The sequence below is a fragment of the Dendronephthya gigantea genome, unplaced genomic scaffold (assembly GCF_004324835.1).
Source record: "Dendronephthya gigantea isolate DGI-Jeju-01 unplaced genomic scaffold, DenGig_1.0 000597F, whole genome shotgun sequence".
Classification (NCBI taxonomy): Eukaryota; Metazoa; Cnidaria; class Anthozoa; order Malacalcyonacea; family Nephtheidae; genus Dendronephthya; species Dendronephthya gigantea.
Genome location: NW_021163607.1, coordinates 10336 through 33028, shown reverse-complemented (window position 1 = coordinate 33028; position 22693 = coordinate 10336). Strand labels below are relative to the sequence as shown.

The 22693-nt window shown below is 36.5% G+C and overlaps 2 protein-coding genes across 2 annotated transcripts; both read left to right on the top strand.

The window, feature by feature from the left end:
• Positions 1 to 412: 412 nt before the first annotated feature.
• Positions 413 to 3973, top strand: LOC114543940 (tyramine/octopamine receptor-like; the record flags this gene model as incomplete). Its single annotated transcript, XM_028562727.1, has 3 exons — positions 413 to 903; positions 1215 to 1986; positions 2810 to 3973. Coding segments are annotated over 2 exons (1251 nt in total), but the record flags the coding sequence as incomplete, so codon positions are not given.
• A 1389-nt stretch (positions 3974 to 5362) lies between these two features.
• Positions 5363 to 11194, top strand: LOC114543941. Its single transcript, XM_028562728.1, has 6 exons — positions 5363 to 5709; positions 5843 to 5917; positions 6950 to 7336; positions 8449 to 8838; positions 9813 to 9911; positions 10840 to 11194. The coding sequence occupies exons 2-6, from the start codon at positions 5845 to 5847 to the stop codon at positions 10893 to 10895; spliced, it is 1005 nt and encodes a 334-aa protein (XP_028418529.1). The 5' UTR covers positions 5363 to 5709; positions 5843 to 5844; the 3' UTR covers positions 10896 to 11194.
• Positions 11195 to 22693: the final 11499 nt, after the last annotated feature.

Below are 22693 nucleotides of genomic sequence, written 5' to 3'. Positions count from 1 at the left end.
ATCCACGCCCCTGGATTTATATCCAGCGCCAAAAACACACAATAACCCGGACTTTGTTTGGACAAAGCTATTGCTGAATGATGGTATTCACAAGGTGCTGAAGGTTTATTTAGGCAGATTTAACTCTTATATTTCTACAATGAATATATAAATATGCATATCGGAATACATTTGTTTTTTAGTATAATATTTGGTATATCATAGGTACATTCACACCTCGTGATATATATACATAACTTTGAAAACATTGAAAACATTGAAAGCATTTATCCATTGAATTAGGTGTAAGGACTTTCAATCACAGATAATTTCTCTCTTTCTTTTAGATGTATGAATATCCACGACGTCTTCAAACAATACAACGGTTCGAAATCAGCTGTAACGATTCCTTTCACTTTCAATTTCAACCCCGTCATCTTTCGACATATTCACCGGGGTCGTTATGATCCTGATAATAGTCATCTCCTTAACGGGTAATATCATGATATTGTACGCGTTTCTCACCACACCGAAACTAAGAATGGTGAACAACTATTTCCTGATGAATTTAACGCTGTCGGATATTATCACAGCCAGCTTAGTGATACCATTTGACGTGGACATAAAGATTAATGGAATTAGTAGTTGGACACATGGAATAGCGATGTGCAAAATTTGGACCAATGCTTATACTGTATCAGTACCAACATCCATATTAACTTTGTGTGTCGTAAGTATTGACCGTTATCAAGCCATATCAAATCCTTTAAAGTATCGCGCTGGAATGACTTTAACCCGCACCAAAGCAGTGTGCTTAATCACTGGTGTATGGGGATTGAGTGTCTTCATGGCTTTGCTACCAGTTATAACTGGACCTCCTCTAAATGAGACATTGTCACGTGATCTTCCCCCAATTGCCCGGATGTGTACTTCTGCTACTTTGACATGTCGCCAAGCTATTCAGCAGCTGTCACCATTATTGCGTTCATTCTTCGTCGGTCGTCATGGCAACGCTACACGTGAGAATGTATATTATTATACCAACAGGAGACATGTTTTTGATGACTTTAAAATGAAATGGATTGGACAAAATAGAAGTGAAATAAATAAAAGTGAAAAAAATATTATCCAAAATGTCCGGGTCTCAAAGGCTAAAGAAATACCGGAAATTAAAGTGGAATTTTATAAGGACAGAAATTGTAAGAATGATATGACTGAAACTGGAATAAATGAAGAAGATTACCGGAAACGAACAATGGAGAAACAAAAGATGTAATCAATACGGGAATAGAAGAAAACAAAAGATACGGCGACAGCAAAACTGCACAAAACCAACGAGATTTCTATAAAAACGCTCACGAGAGAAATCGGACAGGAAAAGCAACAGAACGAAACCGAATTAGCCACAAATACAAGAAGGAAAACAACGGAGCCAAAGTTGGTCAATTTGGAAATGCAGATGAAAAAATTATAAAGGGATGTGACAAGGACAGATCTAACCAGAATAACGAAGAAGAAAATTTGCTAAACGAGAACAACAGAGGAAAAGAGAAAGAAAGAAAATGGCATGAAAAGATGAAACGTAAAATTGGAAAAAATGATGAAGAAAATTATTTAAAAGTATGGACTACAAATAGAAATGGAGCGAAATGTGATAAAAAGAGAAAAAATGATGAAGATGACAGAAGGAATGAAAGAGTGAAGAGAATGGGGCAAGATGATTTCAGAATGAAGCAAAAGTACCAAACTAAAGTCGCCAGACATTTTTCAGTGATCGTGTTGGTTCAACTCTTATGTTGGTATCCCTTCAGCGCGGTTGGCCTGGTGTATAATCTGTGTGATGGCTGCGAGCACAAGTTATTAAGCTCGTCAGCACAGTACTTCCTCCTTGCGATCGGTTATTTAAGTTGTGCAGTCAATCCGTATTTGTATGCATACCAACAACGGTCGTTCAGACAAGTTTTCAAACGAATGTTCGGTATTAAAGGAAAGTAGGCTCTATATAAGGTACAGACTTGTAACTGTGATTTTAATACTATAGTACAGACTAAATAATTTTATCCTCAAGTAGATTTAGCAGTTTTTAGAAGCTGGATGATAAAAATGGCCTCATGTGGTAAATAAAAAAATACTTGACGAGTTGCATCCCGATTTGTCTGGTCATTTAAGCTCGTCAGCACAGTATTTCCTCCTTACGATCGGTTATTTAAGTTGTGCAGTCAATCCATATTTGTATGCATACCAACAACGGTCGTTCAGACAAGTTTTCAAACGAATGTTCAGTATTAAGGATAGTATGTAAAGTATAGCTCTTGCAAATAGGATTTTATCCTTTAATTAGATTTCTCAGAGTTTGAGAGCTTGATGATAAAAGTAATCGAAATACTTGACGTTTGACGGGGTGCATCCTGATTTATTTGGTCCGCATGCATGGCTAAAAGAGACACCCTCGTAGGGATGATATTCGATTTGCAGATTCGCAAAAATCGCGACACGTTGTCAAAGAATGAATTGAGCTAAGGGTTCCACCACGAAAGTTTTCTTTACCTGACCTTAGTCTAAATCCCCAGCCCAGAGGGTATTTGCATACCAGTCATACAAGCTATATAAAAGTTTCGTAGTCGTTTGTTTAAACTGAAATCTGTAAACAAAATACGTCTCATTTTCCTATCGGCTGTTAATAAATCGCAGAAGACTCTCGTCTTCGACATCGCTTCTCCCGGAAAGGGTTAGATCGTAGTAGTCGTTGTTTAAGTGTTACTCCAGATTGTTCTACTATCTTGATGTTTAGTCCAACACGTTTAACTTCTTCTTCATATCGTTGTTTAAGGGCAGATGTAAACTCTATAATGGGTGTGCCCCAGTTGGGATTGAGGTTTAATGGTGATAAACTGGTTAAAGATCAAGTTGCTGCCGAAGCAGATCGGTCCATAGAGGCGGATGAAAGAGCGATGCGTTTATTCAAATCTATTGCCAACAGCATTCACCCATCTATTGAGATGGAAATTGATTGCCCATCACGCCATAATGACCACAAACTTCCCATACTTGACTTAAAAGTTTGGATTGAGGAGAGAGAAGGGAATGAAGGACAACAGACTGAAAAAGTTATATTACATGAATTTTACGCCAAAGATGTAGCGTCCAAGTCCGTTGTTAATGCGAAATCAGCCCTACCATGGAGTAGTAAGAGAACAATACTTACACAAGAAGTATTGAGAATTCTACTGAACTGTAGTACGCGGTTACCATAGGAAGTGGTTGTTGATCATGTGAACAATATGATGATACGTCTACAGTTTTCTGGTTATGATGCGAAATCTAGAATGGAGGTAGTAAAGTCAGCTTTAAAGGCATATGATAACATCAAGAAGTTAGACAGCTGTGAAAAGAGGCCCATGTATAGGACTAGAGAGTGGCGACAGGTTGATCGAGCCGAAGAAAAACGTAAGAAACGAGACACCTGGTATAAGAAGGGAGGATATGACAGTGTTATTTTTATACCAGCAACACCAAGATCTGCCCTTAAACAACGATATGAAGAAGAAGTTAAATGTGTGGGACTTAACATCAAGATAGTAGAACAATCTGGAGTAACACTTAAACAACGACTACAACGATCTAACCCTTTCCGGGAGAAACGATGTCAAAGAAGAGAGTGTTTGGCTTGCCAAAGTAATAGGAAAGGAGAATGTGGTGCCACTGGAGTCACGTACGAACTTGTTTGCCAGGAATGCAAACACATATATGTGAGAGAAACGTCAAGAAGTGCATATAGTCGTGGCAAAGAGCATTTACACTCCTTGAATCGTCGTGAAGAACAGTCTGTCATGTGCCGGGAGACATGCAAATGAGAAGCATGGAGGCGATATACCACTCTTTATAATGAATGTTACTGGCATTTTCCGTGACGATGCAATGTTAAGACAGGTTACAGAAGCAGTAAACATCAACAGAGTAAAGCAAAGTGAACTAATGAACACAAAGAATGAATGGAATTATGTGAAAATTCCCCGTGCTATCGTGACAGTAGATTGATCATGTTATTACATGAAGTTTCAACAGTAGATGGATAATATATTTGTATTACATGAAGTTTTTTAAGTTTTTAACATTTGTTTACACGCCCAGGGCGCATATAAGATATATATCTTATATGCGCCCTGACACGCCTAAAAACGCTCAGGTTGATGCAAGTTGATAATAAACAGGATGGAGCAACGTTGTGCTGCCCACATTGTTCAGAGTTGTTATCAACATTTATCAATTATTGGACGAGGTCGAGCAAAATATCGTGATTTGTCGGTGGCGAGCAGATCAATTATTTGCCGATGCCGAAGGCAGAGGCAAATAATTGATCTGCGAGCCACCGACAAATCACGATATTTTGCGAGAACCGAGTTCAATAATTGTTTTATCATTCACCACTTAATTTTCAATTCATTCACCACACAATTTTCAATTTTGAGTTCGTTTTATCGAACAGTTCGCCAAAGCGAGTCGCCATTGTTTATAAAATTGACATTAATGCGCATGCTCAGAGTATTATTTGCAGCTGAGTATTATTTGCACGCAGTTAACTGCAGGTAAATTAACCAATCAAAATTGAGAATACTATAAAGTGAATGATAATGAACAATATTGTTGAAACTGAATCGGGTGTAACAATATTGTTCAATATTAATAACAACTCTGAACAATGTGGGCAGCACAACATTGCTCCATCCTGTTTATATCAACTTGCATCAACCTGAGCGTTTTCACGCGGTATATGGCGATTTGTTGAAAAGGTCCGGAGGACGAAACTAGTACTTTTAATCGCCTTTTTATCTTTTTACCTTTTTATTGTACATAGTGTCGAAAGTTAACAATATATGTATTGAGATATTATTATGAGTTTGAGCAAAACTTTCTTGGCTGCAGCAACAGATATATCTAGAAATTTTGCTTTTCCAGTGTTGAGAAAATCTCCCTGATTTTTAGGAGATCTCCAGGTTTTTAAAGTGGTCAGCAGCATATTCTCCCTGTATTACTTTTTTTAGGTTGACAGGTCTGCTATGGGCAAAGCCCTCAGGCCTCAGAAAATATCAACACTTAGGGATATATTTCGCCGAATCCCCGGCCCCTCACTCCAGGTCTATAAATGATATATTATACCGAAAAAGTATTGTGAGCTTGTAGTCCTGTACAATAGCCAAACATACAGTAAATACAGTACACAAGAATAGCCAAACATACAGTAAATAGGGAACTGGGATATGATACCGCGAAAAATATCCTCGTCACATGGTACAAATGATTTTTTTTGATTGGGCAGTTTGAATTTTGGAAATAATATAAACAAACATATATATGGTTTAACAGGCTGAATCAACCAGATGCATTTGAGGCAGTCGGTTAATCCTGGACAGAACTGTTTATAAAAGTGACAAATCCTTCGATCAATGTCTGATGAATGAATATCTTATCGCGTTGGGGTGATTGCATTATTGTCGAAGGGGTTTGGAAAGTGTAACGTTTTGTTAAGTGAAAACTGGAGTCGAATTTGTAACAGTGTAATTAACAGATGTTGTCGACGAACATGAATTACTATATGGTTTTCAATCTTTGCAGCTAGTCACGCCTGTTACGAAGGGTTGAATATTGAAGGAGCGCTTGTATTTCAATCAAGATTTAAAATTCTTAGATTTAGCAGCTTAATCGAAGGACTGACAGGAACTTCATCTTAAGGTGAGATTTAGCAAGATACTGTACTTGCGTGCGTTAATTGTTCCCCACACTGAAAAGCTAAAAAAAACTGAAAGTGTTATATATTTTTACGATTTATTCATTCCATGTTTCTATTCCGTTTTTGCGAATTCAGACATGACGTCGATTTTCCTATCAAGACATGTCAGACAATTGGTAATCTTTCTTTCGGCTATCAGTGAAGTATACGGTAACGTGCATATTTCCTTTCCTGCATGTAAATATCTTAAATTCGATTTAGTGTGGTTCGATCACGGCTGTCAAAAAATTCAGCGATGCTTCAGCAAGTACGAGTGTGGAAATGAGCCGGGGGACGTAGTCGTAGAGGCTAAACAGCCCTTTCTTTATTGTAAGAGTTGATTATAAGTAAGTTAAAAGACATTTGTACTTGTGACATACTGAAACAACCCTAATTAATCACGGTCGCATAAGCAGAATTTCAAAGGCCGCGCGGGGTAATAAAACTAATACTACAATAGTGAGTTTAAGATGCACCAAATCTATGACGCGGACGTGAAGTAATACTGCTTCTGCTCCAATGAATTTCCACAGTTTCCCATCAGCGATGAAAATTATAGACTCTTTTTGATAAACAAAGTCAGAGCCGTACTGTGAAACAAATTAATACTGGTTTCCTAACACTATAGTAGCAGTTTTCATGTCACCTCCGCGTCGGAGATTTGGTGCATCTTAAACTCGCTAATTTAATGGCAAACAGACTTTACGAGAGTGGAAAACATTAGACGTCTATTATAGTTAGAGGCATGTTGAATCAGTTGTCAAATCAGGGTAAATCAGAATAAATGACCACAGCTTCAACTCGAAATCATATTGGTAGATTTTTATGTAAAAATATTCTATAGAAAGAACCAATAGCGCTGTTATTACGCTAGTTTTTTTTATTGGAAATTAGGCCCTGTGACTCATTATTAGGCCCTGTGACTTATTCTGACTTCCCCTGAATCCGCCACTGTGTTGAATAGAAGCTCACAGAGCCCCTGTTAAGATTGAAGGGGCCTAAAAGTGCAGGGGCTTTGCCCCTTGTTATAATTCAAAAAGTTATGTTAAATTTTTAAAACTGTTCAGAGCAAAGTTTGAATTTCCTTCTAATTCACCCTGCTGTTGAAGTATATCAGAGAGCCCCATTGACATTCTGGCTATACATGCACCCCTGCAGGTGCATCTTTTTTCAACTTGATATCAATCAACTGTTCATTTCTAGGTCAGGCTTGCAACATTACAAGCCCAAAAGACGACTATGATATAAGTGTTCAAGTCGGATCAAACTTTACGATCAACATTTCATATACATGCACACCACTTGACGAAATCGAAAGTGTGTATTGGTATTTTTCAATTTATCCTAATGCATATAAAGATAAAGTTGAACTTGTTGAGTTTTATGAATGGTTCTACGAAATATATGATCGTACCATGGATATCCATGTTACTGGCTCATTCGGAAATAGTGGCAGGTTGACATTTACGGTATATAACGCTACACTAACTTCCAATGGCACATTTTTTGCTCTATTGTACAAAAAAGAGAGACTTCAACCACACTATGGATATCCTATACAAATTCTAAAAGTGGTTGTCGTTATCAAAGGTAATCAAAATTAGGAATTAGGAGCTCTTCAGTAAATAAATTCCAATTTGCTGGAAATCTGGAATTACTGCTAGAAGCTTAATTGGTAGACACAGCCTACTTAATTGGGGACTGTTCATATATTTGTCCTATATACCCGACTCTGCAAACTGACTTCTTTTAATTGATAGCAACTTTCTACGCTTATTAGCCATTTCCTAATCGAGCAGGGTACTGGGTATAGTCGCGAACCGCAAAGCATCTATGGCCTGTTTTGAGGGATAAATAATTACAAATGATTACATTTGTCCCTCCAAACAGTCCATAGATGCTTTGCGGTTCGCGAATAGACCCAGTACGCTGCTCGATTGGGAAATGGCTAATTGGAACATGAATATATGTGTATTATCTCTTATCCCCAATTAAGCTTCTAACGACGACCTTGATTACTGGCGAGATTCCTAGAGATTCAAAATTTTCAAACAAAACTGAGTTATCATGCACCTGGTGTTATTCATATACAAAGGGTGAAAAATTTAAATCGTCGTCGTTGCATTGATAGCGGTAGTCAACATGCAGTTCTCGTTTCAATATTTTCTAAGCAATTTCGCATCGCTTTCATTTACTTTACATTTGATGAAAACAAAAACAAAATATTGAATTATTTAGTTTACCTAATCTCTACAAAAGCAATTAAATTTTTTCTTGAGCATTTATTTGTTTATTTTTAACTCAGAATTTCTCTGTTTTTCATGTTGAATTGGATCGGTAACGCCGGTCTATTACGGGAAAGTGCCAGTCCATTGCTTTCCCGTAATGGACCGCTAAAACTTCTTCTCAGCCAATCACTGAGCTCCATTTGACGCTTGCCTTATAATAAAACCGCCTAATCAACATTCAGACATTTAACGAACCCTTGTTTTCTTTATTTCTTTCTGAATGGGGTGAAAATATACGGTTTAAAATACAGATTTTACTAAAAAAAAATTTTTCGACGTTGCATCCAGCTAAAGGATATACGTTAGCAGGATATGGCAATAACGGTTAAACTTTAACCTAGTGTTGATACGAGTGTCTTAACCCGGCTAAATGGTATTTTTCCCAACCTAAAAGAACTTGGTTTTATCTCGCAGGTATTATAACGTCAATTTCTTCACGCACTGAACCTACTATAGAAACCATGAAAATGAATCAATCTACAACGAAAGTAAATCAACCTACAACGAAAGTACATCAACCTGCAACGAAAGTAAATCAACCTACAACAAAAGTACATCAACCTACAACGAAAGTAAATCAACCTACAACGAAAGTACATCAAACTCCAACGAAAGTAAATCAACCTACAACGAAAGTAAATCAACCTACAACGAAAGTAAATCGAGCTACAACGAAAGTAAATCAACCCACAACGAAAGTAAATCGACCTACAACGAAAGTAAATCAACCTACAACGAAAGTACATCGACGTACAACAGAAGCAAAACAAGCAAAAACGAATGAATCAACAACAATAGTCATAGGTATAACTTAATTACTTGCAGTAACTTGCTTGTCAAATGATTATGTTGCTGATAAACTCTGAACCATTTTTTAGGTAATTACGTAATGTTTGAAAATAGTAGTGAAACTGAGTGCTACCAGGTGTGAGATGACGTTGCCGATAATAAGGCCTGTTTTCCATTCCAATCGTAACGTAACGTAGCGTATTTCTTTTTTTCCGAAGTATTCGACCGGAACTAATGACTTTAAAACAATGAGATACATAGAGATTACTTCATGGTTGGCGAGTGCGTACGATTTTTATGCACGAGTTGTGAAGGATCGCAATACGAACGAGTGAGCGCAGCGAACGAGTGAGTTTGCGATCCTTCGCAACGAGTGCATAATAAAAATCGTACAAACGAGCCAACCATGAAGTAATTTGTTTATTAAATGTGTATAGAGATCAATTTGACAACGACACGCTTTTAATATACAAAAACACAGCGAACAACAAAATCGAAACTTTATGCATGAAAACATATTTATTACCGTTCAGTTTCTTTGTAATTTTGTTCAATAGAAGTTAGACATTCTTTCCGAAAGATTTGAGATGTGCTGAATGTAAAAATATCTTGAATATGAGCATTATGTTTTGAATCTCACTCCTATATTTCGACGCCATCTTGAAAGAAAATGTAAACAAATTGCCGCCAAAATGACATGCGACAATTTTTCACGTGTGAAGAATATCGTACGTCCAATCAAAAGCCGTGTATGGCATTTTTTCACACGTGAAAAACATCGTACGTCCAATCAAATTGCATGAAATTTATTTACACAGTGAAATACGATTTTTATTTCATCATTCTGCTGTGCATAAATCTCTATACACATATAATAAGCTACGTTTCGCTACGATACGGTTGAAGTGGAAAACGGCCTTAAACGACCACGTCGACCATATCTGAACTGGATGCATCTCAAAGGTTAATTTTCGCTTCATTATTTATAGGGTTCTCGCATGGTATTGGTTGGTGGTTAGTTTTGCTGTTATCATGTCTCATTTTTTCTGTTGTTTTCTTCACTGTTGTTCTATTTATCCACTATACTGGTAGGTGGTAGTTGAGGTAGGAGAAGCACATCCCAACTACATAATCCAAGATACACTGATACAACAGCTCTGGGTTGGTACATGCTTGACTTGATCTATCAGATCAACTGCATGAATCATAGATCTGATCGACTGTGGTCATGCGGTTGCTGCTAGTGATCATGCAGTTGGGTTGTATAGACGAGGTACGGCGTGTCCAGGCCCATTAAACTGCGAAGTGGTTAAAGCAGGAGGGTGTAAGCGCAAAATCACTTATTTGGTTTAATATCCATTAAAGCCGTATCCAAGGCGACTAAGGTTTGAGTTTTTGAGCTGAGACTAAGGCAAGGAGAGTATTCAACCTTAGCATACAATATATGTATATACCGGCAAACATACTGCGAGAAAAAAGTACTTTTTCAGAATTTTTTCGCTCAAGGTTTTGACTTTTAGGTTAAGGCTTTAATGTCAATGCATGTTTTAGTGTTATGTTCGAGTTTGTAGTTGTCTGTTGTGCTTAATTAAATTACATTTAACTGAGTGGTTATATATACAATAAGTTGGTGACGTTCGATCAACCATATTACATCCTTCAAGTTTGTAAAGTGGAAATCTAATACATAAATTATTATTTTTTTACTTGGTTTTCCAGAGACAATTTTAGCTGCATGGCTGAAGATATAAGTTCATCGATCGTTCTACGAATTACCTTTACAAGCTTTCACTTAAAATTAATTAGTTCAAATTTGCCGAAAAATCTGTCAAAATTACAAAAAATCCCTATGTTACAATCCCTATGTTACAATTAATCCCTATGTTAAATTCACTTAGAATCTTTATGTTACAATCCCTATGTTACAATTAATCCCTATGTTACAATCCCTATATTCGCTATGGGCCTGGACGCAGAATATTACGCACTTTGATTATGTATTTGTATGTCTTATAGGTAATCCACGCATTTCTACGTGGTACATGCATCTTTGCAATGTTGGAAAATACTGATGGTTAGATATAGATTTATAACAAAAAACTAGTTGAGTTATATTAGAGTTGCATTCTCCATGCATTTGACTTTAAATTTAATCTGACTCCTCAACAGTCCCTTGTGATTCTGTACTCAGGAGAATCATCCTACGTCAGAAAATAATATTTAGTATGTAATACTTTTTATATTTGGAGAGGATCGTACAACCTCGTTCTCAGGGTCTTTTGAGGATCGTATAGCTTTTATTCAACTCGTTATTTCATTTCCGCCATGATTCGCTATATATGTAAAGGCGCACATGGAGACCGGAAGCGATGCGGTTACGCGAATTTTCATTTTTCAGAAGCATAGCTAAAAGTTATATTCTGGAGGCAAATATTATGATAGGTTAAAATTTATTTGCTTTTAGAAAATAAAAAACTTTGAAGCGGCGCGATTTTTAACGTTTGTTATTTTCTGAAAGCAAATACATTTTACCCTATCATAATATTCTTGTAGATTACTCAACAATAATACATTTTACTGCTTTGGCGTCCATGGATCCTAAAGTTTGCTTCCAGAATTCAATTTATATGCTTCTGAAAACTGGAAATCCGCGTCGCTTTGCCGCATCGCGTCTGGTCTGTGTCGACCTTTAAGGCCTGTTTTTAACTTCAATCGTAACGTAACGTAGCGTATTTTTTTGTTTCCGAAGTATTCGAGCAAAACTAATGACTTTAAAACAATGAAATACGCTACGTTTCGCTACGATATGGTTGAAGTGGAGAACGGCCTTAAGGGCTGCTTTCCACTTATGCGTTTTTTATACGCACGTACACGCACGGGAAATTTGAAATGCTTCCAAATTTTTATTATTTAACATCCAGGTCTACAAGTGCATACTAAAATATGCGGAAAACTAAGTTCTTTCGATTTATTTACTTCGTTCTTTCAAAGATAACATATATAAGGATTTACACTTTTACGTGCGTGTACGTGCGTATGAAAAACGCATAAGTGGAAAGCAGCCTTAAGGCTGACAAACACCGGACGCGATTTGCCAACGCGACGCGAAATCAGGAATATCACGAATTTTTCAGTTTTCATAATTTGCTAATTTTGACAATGTTGTGATATTCTTGGTGATTGCTAAATGACAGTACATTTTGAATTTTCTGTTTCCTATATCTCTCAAAATTATCTTTCGGAATTGAATTTCTTTGCTTCTGAAAATAAAGAATTCGAATCGCGTCTATGCAGGGTGTATGAGCATTAAAGGTCTACACAGATCATATGATAGCACAAACCGATTTTTAGTTTTCTGAAGCATATAAATTGAATTCTGGAAGCAAATTTGAAATCTATGGACGCCAGAGCGATCAAAATGCATCATCGTTAAGCAATCTACAAGATATTATAATAGGTTAAGATTTATTTGCTTTTGGAAAGTTAGAAACATTGAAACACATTGAAAAAACAAGAAAACAAGAGAGGCATTGAAAAATCGCGCCGCGTTGCCAAATCGCGTTCCGTCTGTGTGGACCTTTAAGGGCAGGACTCTTAGCAGCAGTACAACTTCCCGCATATTTGTATCGCTGTAAATTATCCGCCTATGGATAAAATAAAGCTACGTGTAACTATCTTCATTCAAACATTTTCCATTTAAATAAACTTAGTTTCCATATATTAAAACGAGTGTTAGAAGTTAGAACTATATAGTTTCGAATCAGCCTTTTAAAAGGAATTTCACTGCTGATCGATGTTACAAAATTTACGTTAAAGCCGCCTTGGTTTAAACCTGTAGGCGTGTCGTATTATTCAGCCCGTGCCGTAAACTCCATTTTTTTTAAACTATACCAATCAACCGCACAATCATTAAGTGATTAATTCGAATTTCCCTTCTAAGTTGACTGAACAGCTTGTAATTTGGTAAATGCGCATTTTGAACAGGCTGACGTGGATGACGGCGTGATATATCCAAACGGCTTCACTTTTTGCCGCCAAAATCAAACCGAGTTTATATCATTTTTTAAAATGCGTCAAAACAGTAGTGCTCCAGATAAAGAAATTCGAATTAAACAAGGGCTGTTCCAGTCTGCAAGTATAATTTCGGTTATATTTCGGGAACTCCGGTCGAAATATATGAGAATAAAGCGCGGTATGGCCTATGGCATACCAATCTGTGAAGCACATATTGGTATGCCATACCGCATGTATTCTCAGATATATCGACCCCAAATATAATTGAGGTCACTGTGTTGACATCGCCATCAAATTCAGTGATCCCCAATTTTTTTTTCATCATCACACGAGAATAAATGCCTAATCGATAGCAGACAGGATTTAGACAGATTTTGACGCTTGGTTTGCTATATTATGATGCCTGATAGCCACATTTACAGATACTGATTTCAATCCTTTATTCAAACATTTAGATGCTTAATATCCCTGTTTAAAATGTGCATTTGAAAGTTTCAATAAACTGCACGGAGCCAATAAGACATTTTTAGTTTACACTTAATGCTGAAAAATTTACAATATATATACGCCGCCCTGATGTGGACGCCGCACCCGCTGATCAAAAAATTCAGTGAGTCGAGAGATAAATACGGTGCAACGAAACAATACGGCATATGCCCTTGGCTTTATTCATCATTATGCATTTTTCCCCTTATCGATATTTAGAATAAAGGTCAAGCTTCGAGAATGTCGCATGTAAGCCTCGAGATAACCAATGACAAGTAATTAAAGTACTCGAACTCTGTCTCTTCGTAAGATCGTCATTCTATTATTTACACGCGGGCACTCTGCCAACCTAGCAAAACTGGTACTAATACTAAATTGGTTGCCGATCGAGTCTTAGAATTTTACTTTATGGGCGTAAACAAAAAAGGTTTATAAAGCAAACAAAAAAATTTTTATCCATAACATAGCTAATTGTAATGAGCATGCATATTCATAAATATTTTTACTGATAAGCAAATTGTGTATCATGTTTTGTGTATCAAACCTCTTAAGGAAATTATCTTATTGCTCTGTGATGTAAATGGTTGTGTATTTTGAAACTATATGCCATAGCTGTGGAGGCGATTTTGTGCATGCATTTTAACATGCTAATCTTTTTTGATACTGCATGAGATGCGAAAGATCGAGTCGATCAGTTTCATTGAAACTGAAAATTGAAAATTGAAATAAGGTTTTATAAGGAATTATTGTTTGGCAATAAGTGCTCGTTTCCATCCATCAAAAGACAAATATTGCCGCAATGAGTGCAAGCTAGTGTAAGCGGACCTTATAATATTTGCAGAAATTTTATCATTGCCATTGGAACTTCATCTATATTTGTATACCAGCTTTTTTTATTATGAACCTTTCAATTTACAGTGTCCAGGGTTAGCTGTAAAATTATGACATTATAAACTCCTCAGCTAAACATACCACGCATTTGTGAAGAAAAACGTATAAAAGACAAGTATATATGCATGCATATATACTAAAAGAACCCGTCACTATCCGCGAGTCCGTGTCCGCGTGCCCGCCTTTTGCGCCATGCCTATATGCTAGCTTTGTTGTGTAGAATAGAATAGAATGGAATAGAATAGAATAGAGGTTTATTCAAATTACTTTGCAGCAAAAGCTGAATTACGTAATGATTACAACCTTTGTATTAAAATTAATTATGATACTACTGATATTACTTACATCAAAAAGTTTAAAAAGCAGAATAAAATTCAGTTAAAATCTAAAAGTCAGGTAGACCTAAACCTATTTAATTTTATTATTGAATCTGTTGCACATAGCAAAGATAAAAGAGTTTTTGGTCCTTTCAGTTTTAATTAGAGGCAAGTTAAAATTATTTACATTCCTTAAAAGATAGCCTGGATCATATCTTCCAGGCAATAAGTGACGAATCTTGTAATTTTCATCGGACATTACAGATTGGAACAAAGTGTCACATAAATATTCGTGATGATTTTCCATGGATTTAATGTTTAACAATCTGAGAGCATCAAGGTAATGCGTATCGGGCATAATTATCGCAATTGCCCTTTTCTCCAACCGTATCAGTTCATTCTTTAAATATTGTGGTAATGAGTTATAGAATACTGGTATTGCATAATCAACAACAGATCTGATACATGAAGTGTAAAACAATGCTAAATCTTTCGATTTCACTTTGGCACGTTTTAATTGTGAGAGAAAGTATAATCTTTTATTCACTTTCTTAACAACAACCGCGATGTGCTCATTCCATTCCAATTTACTGTTTATAGTGAGACCCAACAGCTTTATACTTTCCACGACTTCTAATTCTTTACCATTAAGAACCAAGGGATCCAGATCAATGGGATTTGCGGAAAACGTAATGCGCAGTTCTTTGCATTTCTCTGAGTTTAGTTGCATCCTGTTTTTTTCAGACCAGCAAGACATTTCGTTTACTAGGCTCTGAGCTTTACTAATGCCGTTTTTCCCGACTATCTCAGATGTTGTTGAGTCGTCAACATACTTCCATAGATCCCCTTGAGATATATGTAAGTCGTTTATTAAAATAATAAACAACCAGGGACCTAATTTTGTGCCCTGAGGGACGCCTGATGGAACAGAGTCCCACGACGAAAAGCAGGAATTTCCCAGCTTAATTCTCTGGAATCTATCGGTAAGAAAATCCATAATCCAATTTACGACACTGTGGGGAATATCTAATTGTGACACTTTTTGATCAGGATTGAATGGTCTATGAAATCAAAGGCTTTCCGATAGTCGAAAAGAATTGTTCTAATAACTGATCCATTTCCATCTGTTCCAGTGTACCATTGGTGTAACATATTAATAAGTGCCATTGTTGTAGATGATTCAGGTATAACGCCGTATTGATTCCGATTAATCGCCTTTAGTACAGCTGGCTTTACATATTTATTTACCACAAATTCTTCTGCCACTTTAGAAACGCACGAAGTAAGCGAAATCGGTCTTAGATCTTTTTCCGGGTGTTTCACAATCTTAATTTTTGGCATTGGAATAACATCTGCCTTTTTCCAAAGGGAAGGAACATACTGCTCTCGAAAGGATGCGTTGAGAATAAGGGTAATAGGAAATGCAAGGATAAATGAATATTCCTTTAGAAGCCAGTTAGGGATTTCATCTGGACCAGCTGCTTTGTTCACCTTAAGTTTTGATAAGACTCTCTGTACTGATAATTCTGATACATTGAGAAAAACTGGAGACTCTTCCAAAGGGTATTTGGGTAGTGGAGAATATACTCATTCAGTGGGTCTAGAAATGCCGCGTTAATCTTATTTGCTTGATCTTTAGGGCTTAAATTGGAGAATTCCTCAACGCCTGTAAAGTTGGACACGCTTTCCTTGATCTTAAAATTACAAATACGTTTCACCTCGTGTCAGTAGTCAAATATGCGTGATTAAAAAGTTCAAAGCTTTAGCTTTTATCCTCCAAATCCGAGCAACTAATAGAGTAGAGTAGGCGGGAATTAATAGAGTAGAGCAACTAATAGAGTAGAGTAGACGAGAATTTTTCCGTTGCTGTATCATTCCTTGCCCGTAGACGTATAATTTATATAGAGCTGCTTGCAGTAATCTTTCGCTTTCTGTCGTGACCCATTTTGACACAAAGACAACTACTTCGCGAAAAAGATTTATCAGAAATTTTGAAGTGAAGTCGGAGATAATCGAAATGCCCGACTTGCATTCAAGACAAGTGTTTGTTTTGATATATACATATATATTACATAATATGCTTGCTTGATAAATTCAGCCAAAACATTGAGCTCAACGGTAAAAGGCCTCGTGATGCTTATCAAGTAAACGTAGTTTAATGATAATGCTCCTAAACGGAACCGGATAATTAAACCCTACAAAAACCAATGTATGTGTAGATAAATACAGGTGTTATATATGCACTGTTAAAATTTATATACATATAGCTAGGTATAAATCAACTTCACTCGGTTAGAACGCTCGAACTCAAATCTCGACTTCAAACGCAATCAAGTATTATATAGCTTTAAATTGAATAGTACTGGAAAATTGTATCAAGGTAAGTTTAAATTTTTGTTTTTTGGAAAGATTATAGGAAGCACAGTTGAAAGTAGAACATGCAAACATGCATGGAAAGTAATCATCGGGCATGTTGCAAGGTAACGTATGTTACAGTAAGACGTCCTCTATATAGGGTTCATCAAAAACCTCATTATAGTAATAAACGTGTCTTTATTGCATATCAAGGAGTTCACCATACCAAAATCCTTTCAAATTGACTGCCTGCAAGTAGGCTCCTTGACTCTGTTGTCTTTTCACTTATTGCTTCGTCCATGGTCGTGAGCGATGACGCAACAACAAAAAATAACACCTCTTCGTCTTGACATGAATATATATATATGATATTGCGAATGCGCTGTTAAGCCAGTTTTCTACTATATAGACTAATTTATTCGCGCGAACTGATCATTAAAAAGTAGGAATCGATCCTACTTTTTCGTGGAGAATTCTTTTGCATAGGGTCACATATGCCCTATTGCTCTTCAACGAGCGTCGCATCCAGACAAGTCCTGGGTACAAATGAGCACGAAGAATAATAAAAAACAACAACCTAGTGCTGCGACTGCGAGTTTTGTTAACTTTCTATCACTTACACTCAAAAGGGACTTCTGCTAGGGGCTTACCCGCAATTATTTTGTTATAAAAGCCATAATTTCCATATTCGTCTAAATGTTAACACAATAATATGGTCATCGAAAGCGATTAATATTCGCCTTAATTTCACCATATTAATGGCAAATGACGACTGCGCTACAATTACTGAAACTAAAATCTGAATTATTTTAAACTTGTTGTAGATGATGTTTCCTATTACTTTGGCCTTGGGAATTTTTTCGTATGTATTAGCGTTCAACGAAAAAAGTAAGACAATATATAAAGCCACTTAGCCACTGATTTTTATATGAGCTGATATATACAGCGGTTATCTCGACCGATCAGATTGCAAAATAGGCAATAAAAATTCATTCTTTTTAGATTCGATGACATTAACGGAAAAACCTAAAACCAAGATTTACGTATCCTGGTATCAGAATATGAAAATAACATTGAAATGGCGCTACACGTTTAAAGGCGTCTCGCCGGAAATTCGGTGCATGTCTATCAACCCCAAAAAGGAAGTCGGGTTTACAAACATCGTAAGAAATGGTTCGGGAATAATTTTTGTAAACCTAACCATCAAACATTTTACTGCCAAAAGTGAAAAACTGCGGTTTATACTTCGGTTAAAACAAGTGAAAGGTGTGAGGTCATCATTTGTAACCCTACATATTTTCAAAGGTAAATCCTCAACCTCGTTCCCATGGCCTTTTACCTTGATTCTGGGTTGGGGTAATTAACCCCATTCTCTCGCTCCATTCCCAACATCAAACAACTCTTAAAAAGTAAACTGATGTCGTGATCGTCACCATATATGAATCCGGTATATGCTCTAAACGGGGTCTTAGTTTGTGGTGTGGTCTCGCGTGATGTTCGCGAATCATATTCACCAGTGATTATGTACATTTATGTAAGCGCTATTTACGGCGAACTGGTAGAAATCTTGCTTCTCCATTGGATAGTTTGAATTTAGGGTGTACAAAAATAATTATAAATAATTATTCGAACTATTCCTCGTGGATGTGACTGGTTATGGTCTTAGTATACACGCAGGGTGTCTCAGAAAATTTGTTACGGTTTTTGTAAATTAAGTGCTTTGCTAAATTTTGTAAATTTCTCCCAGATTTAATCTTACAAATCTCAAAATAACCTCATTCCTAGGGTTTGTGCTCTGAAAACCGTGGTTGCTGTCTGAATTTCGAAGTGAATTTCACACAGCATTACCCTGGGATAGGGAGTGTATAAATCGTACCGAATTTTATAACTGATATAGGTGTCATTATATAATAAGGGGTCATTTGACTAATTGCATTGTGGTTTTAAATTTCCAGCTACAACCTCCCTAACATTGATGTCCTCCAAAGAAGGTAACAAGTTTTAAAATATTTCCTTATTGCTAAGCACTGTATTGTTTATTAAAACCTTCATCTCAATGTTATGTTAATTCAAAATTTTTGAATTTTTAGTGTCAACTACTTTTTTTTTCTCCATCTTTTCGTCGTCTGAAGGTGACAATTTCATATACATTGCCAGAATTTATCAGAGCTATAAATAGTTAATTGTTCGTGAAACGATTTTTTACATCATACATGCAGTTGGTGTTTCAATATCTCGTTTATATATATATATATTTTATTTTCAGCGAGTTTTCAAACATTTTAATTTGATTTCTATATATAATATAACTGAAGCAAATAATTTAACTGCTCATCGAATGATTTTAATCATTTTATCATACAGTGGCTAATTCTAAAGTTCTTCTTTCTTCAGTGATCACCACCATAACCCCGACGTCTTCAAAAGCAGGTAACAAGTTTAATCATTAAGATTTTTGAACTATTAAAAATTCTGCTTGCTGCTGCTGGCCCACTTTAGGCATGTTTTATTTTTCAGTGATTGCTCAGTCTATTTCTCCTACGCCTTCTTCCAGCAAAACAACAACAGGTAACATTTCAACGCGAGTTATTGACTTATCGTATATACCGCATATAGGCGGTTGTTCGATGTTTCGGCTTACCTCATAAACCGACCCGTGGTAGCCTATACGTGGCTGGACAAAGGTGCGTGGAATTGGTTTAATTAAGGTGATCTTATACAAAAAAATCACGATTTATTCTGTTTTTTAAATTTCAAGGAATGGAAACTTAAGGTGGTCCACTACTATTAAATGTTTTGCAGGCTATAAATATAAAATTTCTACGATCTATCTGAAACAACCAGTGGCTATTTCTCAACATTCGAGCAATATTGTCTTTCTTTGTGTTGCATATATATATATATAATCCAAGATTATATATATATATATATATATATATATATATATATATATATAATATATATATATATATATATATATATATAACACACAGAGACAGCGCGCAATAAATGTTAGATAGTCCATAGATTAAGGAAAGGAGAGAAAGAAAGACCCGACAATTAGAAAAAATTGAGACAGGAATTTATAGTTCTTTGCTGGCTTTAAGTCCAGTGTTGTGTATGTTCGATTAGGAGTGCTTCGAGAAGGCGAGAATATGATAGTTATTAGATTAATTTAGTTACGTGGAGAATTCTATAATTATTGAAAACTAAAGAGAAGAAGAAGGATTATTCAAAGTTAAAGGTATATCGTTAAGTAATGAGAACTGGTTTTGTATTGTGGCTAAGAATTGAGCGTACTCACACTCAGAGAAATGTTGGCCTAGTGCACTAGAAGAGAGCCTAGTAGAATGCTCTTTCAAACGTACAGATAGGCACCTTTGCGTCGTGCCAAACAAAATAAGACTACGTTAACACAGCTCCGGAGCGAGAAAGTGACGGCAGAATTTGACTGCGTTTACACTGCTCCGTTTAATTCCGATACAGTTTCGTTAGCGTTTACACACAAGCGTTCTTCGTTGTCAACATTCGTAAGTTGTTCGCGGGAAATTGCGCCATTTCTTTCTGAAACATTGCTGTCATTGCTTGACGTTTATATCTGTAGTCGTGGGTCGCAAAAACAGTTAAAATAATACCGCCGATAGCGAGAGAGGTGCTTGTTGATAAATTGTTGGAGAATTGTTCGCTATATTGAATTACGGCAACAACGCGCCAGGCATTGTGGCGGAGTGGTATCTAAAGTGTAGCGGAATATTAACGGTGAAGTGTTTACACAACGCCATGTAGCGCTCCGTTTCCGTTCGACCACATTTAGAAAGTGTGGTCGTTTCGCTACGGCAAAGGTGACGTTTTCGAACAAATCTGCTCCGGTGCAGTGTAAACGCAAACCCGTTTTCATACTTTTTTGCACCGTTTTCAGACCGATCCGGAGTAATGTAAACGTAGTCTAATCGGTCTGAAAACGGTGCAAAAAAGTATCAAAACGGGGTTGCGTTTACACTGCACCGGAGCAGATTTGTTCGAAAACGTCATCTTTGCCGTAGCGACACGACATTTTAAATTTTCAAAACTTGAAACGAAAGAGTTTGGGAAAAACTAAATTTTTACCTGAGTTCGTGACTTAGCTTTGTACTGCAAAGAATTGCCCAATAAGCCTCGTTTCTATTTTTGTGCGAAGGCGCGGTTACTAAGTTTCGGAATCGATTCGCAAGATTTCATGTCGTACGTATATTACCGACCTATATACAGACCATTTTAACAAAAAGCATCAATAAAGGTATAGCTCGCAGAAATTGCATGAATGGCATGGTGATATCTTAAATAATTTACTTTTATTTATAGACTTGAAAAACTTTGAAATAGTGTTGTTGACAGTGGTAGTTTTCCTCGCCGTGTTGATCACAACGGGGACGGTTATCATCTTTGTGTTGGTGAGTAATGTAGACACCAGAGCTGGAAGACATTGATTGTGTTTACATAAGAAGATCTCGCTCTTGACTAGCTAACATGCAGACATGCAACCACGACAGAATTTGAAAGAAACTTTGACAGTCATCATGACATAAACCTCTTTTATTTATTAATATTTCAATCTATTTCCAGTTACAAAAGACTTCAGGTCCCAGACCTAGATCATAAGAGTGGAAATCACTGAATACAAACTGGTAGTCAAGAAACGGTTAAAATATAGTTGATAGTTTATCAAATATGCATAATGATTTGATACTGCTTTTCGTAATTAAAGTGTGTGTTTTATGACGTTTTCACCTTATCTGAGATTAATGCAGGCACGGTTACAGTCTGGGCTGGAATAATGATTTAAAAAATATTCCGAAGACTTCTAGGATATAGGCGTCCATTCACATTAGACCCAAAGCTGCAGTTTCGTCGGATTCACTCGAGCTATTTGGCTATTTCCTGGCTAAAATAAGCAGCTCCGGCGTAGAAAAAATTGCAACCAAAGTTGCGCCAAAATTGGGTTTTGGATTTTTAAATTTCCAACACTCTACCGGGGACCATTTTCCCGCCAGGAACACCTCATATAACTGTTTTGTCTTGTTCATTTTGACAGATTAATGGTTCATTTCAAGCACGCTTTAAGCACGCTTTAAGGAGGTAAAGAGATAATTAAAGTTTTAAGACCTTTCATGATAGCTATTTACGCATGCATGTTATATATTTATCAGCATCCTGCTCCTTTTTTTCCGCAATGAACGACAGAGAGAAGATCCTGGGTACGAGGTTGCATTGGACGCACTGGGTCTGAGCGAATCAAAGACTGGCCGTTAAAATTAACTATAAAAAGCAGAACGAATACTGGCTTTTTAGAAATGTTATTCAATTGCAAATAACGTCAATACAAATTCATTTGCATTGTCCAAAGTTCATACACCAAGTGTTCAACCTTTTTTTTCTTTGCACGAGGTAAACCCACGTGACTTAACTCAACCAATTAAAACGAAACTATTAAATATTACTAAGATGAAGTATAACAGTATGTCAGATTAAATTACTGTTTTCTACATTAACCATTTATTTACTAGCTCGAAATAACGTGGAAAAACTCGAAATTGCATTGTGTGTTGCAAAGTTGCAAGAAAATTGCACAGTGTACAGGGCCTTTAGCCTTGTGCATGCATGTTGTCATCGCCTGCTACAGTGTGGTGGTTATTCTGACGAATGATTACTGAACTATGCGACTGAATTTATAAGTCTAAATTAAGGCCCATTCACACGATTCCACTTTGTCGGATCCAATTCACTTCTGACGTATGGCATGTAGTTTGTTATTAATAAAGAAGTACAGC

Bases quoted from the DNA above. Each gene is read 5' to 3' on its own strand.
- LOC114543941 (XM_028562728.1), top strand. From the start codon at position 5,845: ATGACGTCGATTTTCCTATCAAGACATGTCAGACAATTGGTAATCTTT. The intron at 5,918-6,949 runs GTAACGTGCATA...GTTCATTTCTAG, and splicing joins GGCTATCAGTGAAGTATACG to GTCAGGCTTGCAACATTACA. The intron at 7,337-8,448 runs GTAATCAAAATT...TTTATCTCGCAG, and splicing joins AGTGGTTGTCGTTATCAAAG to GTATTATAACGTCAATTTCT.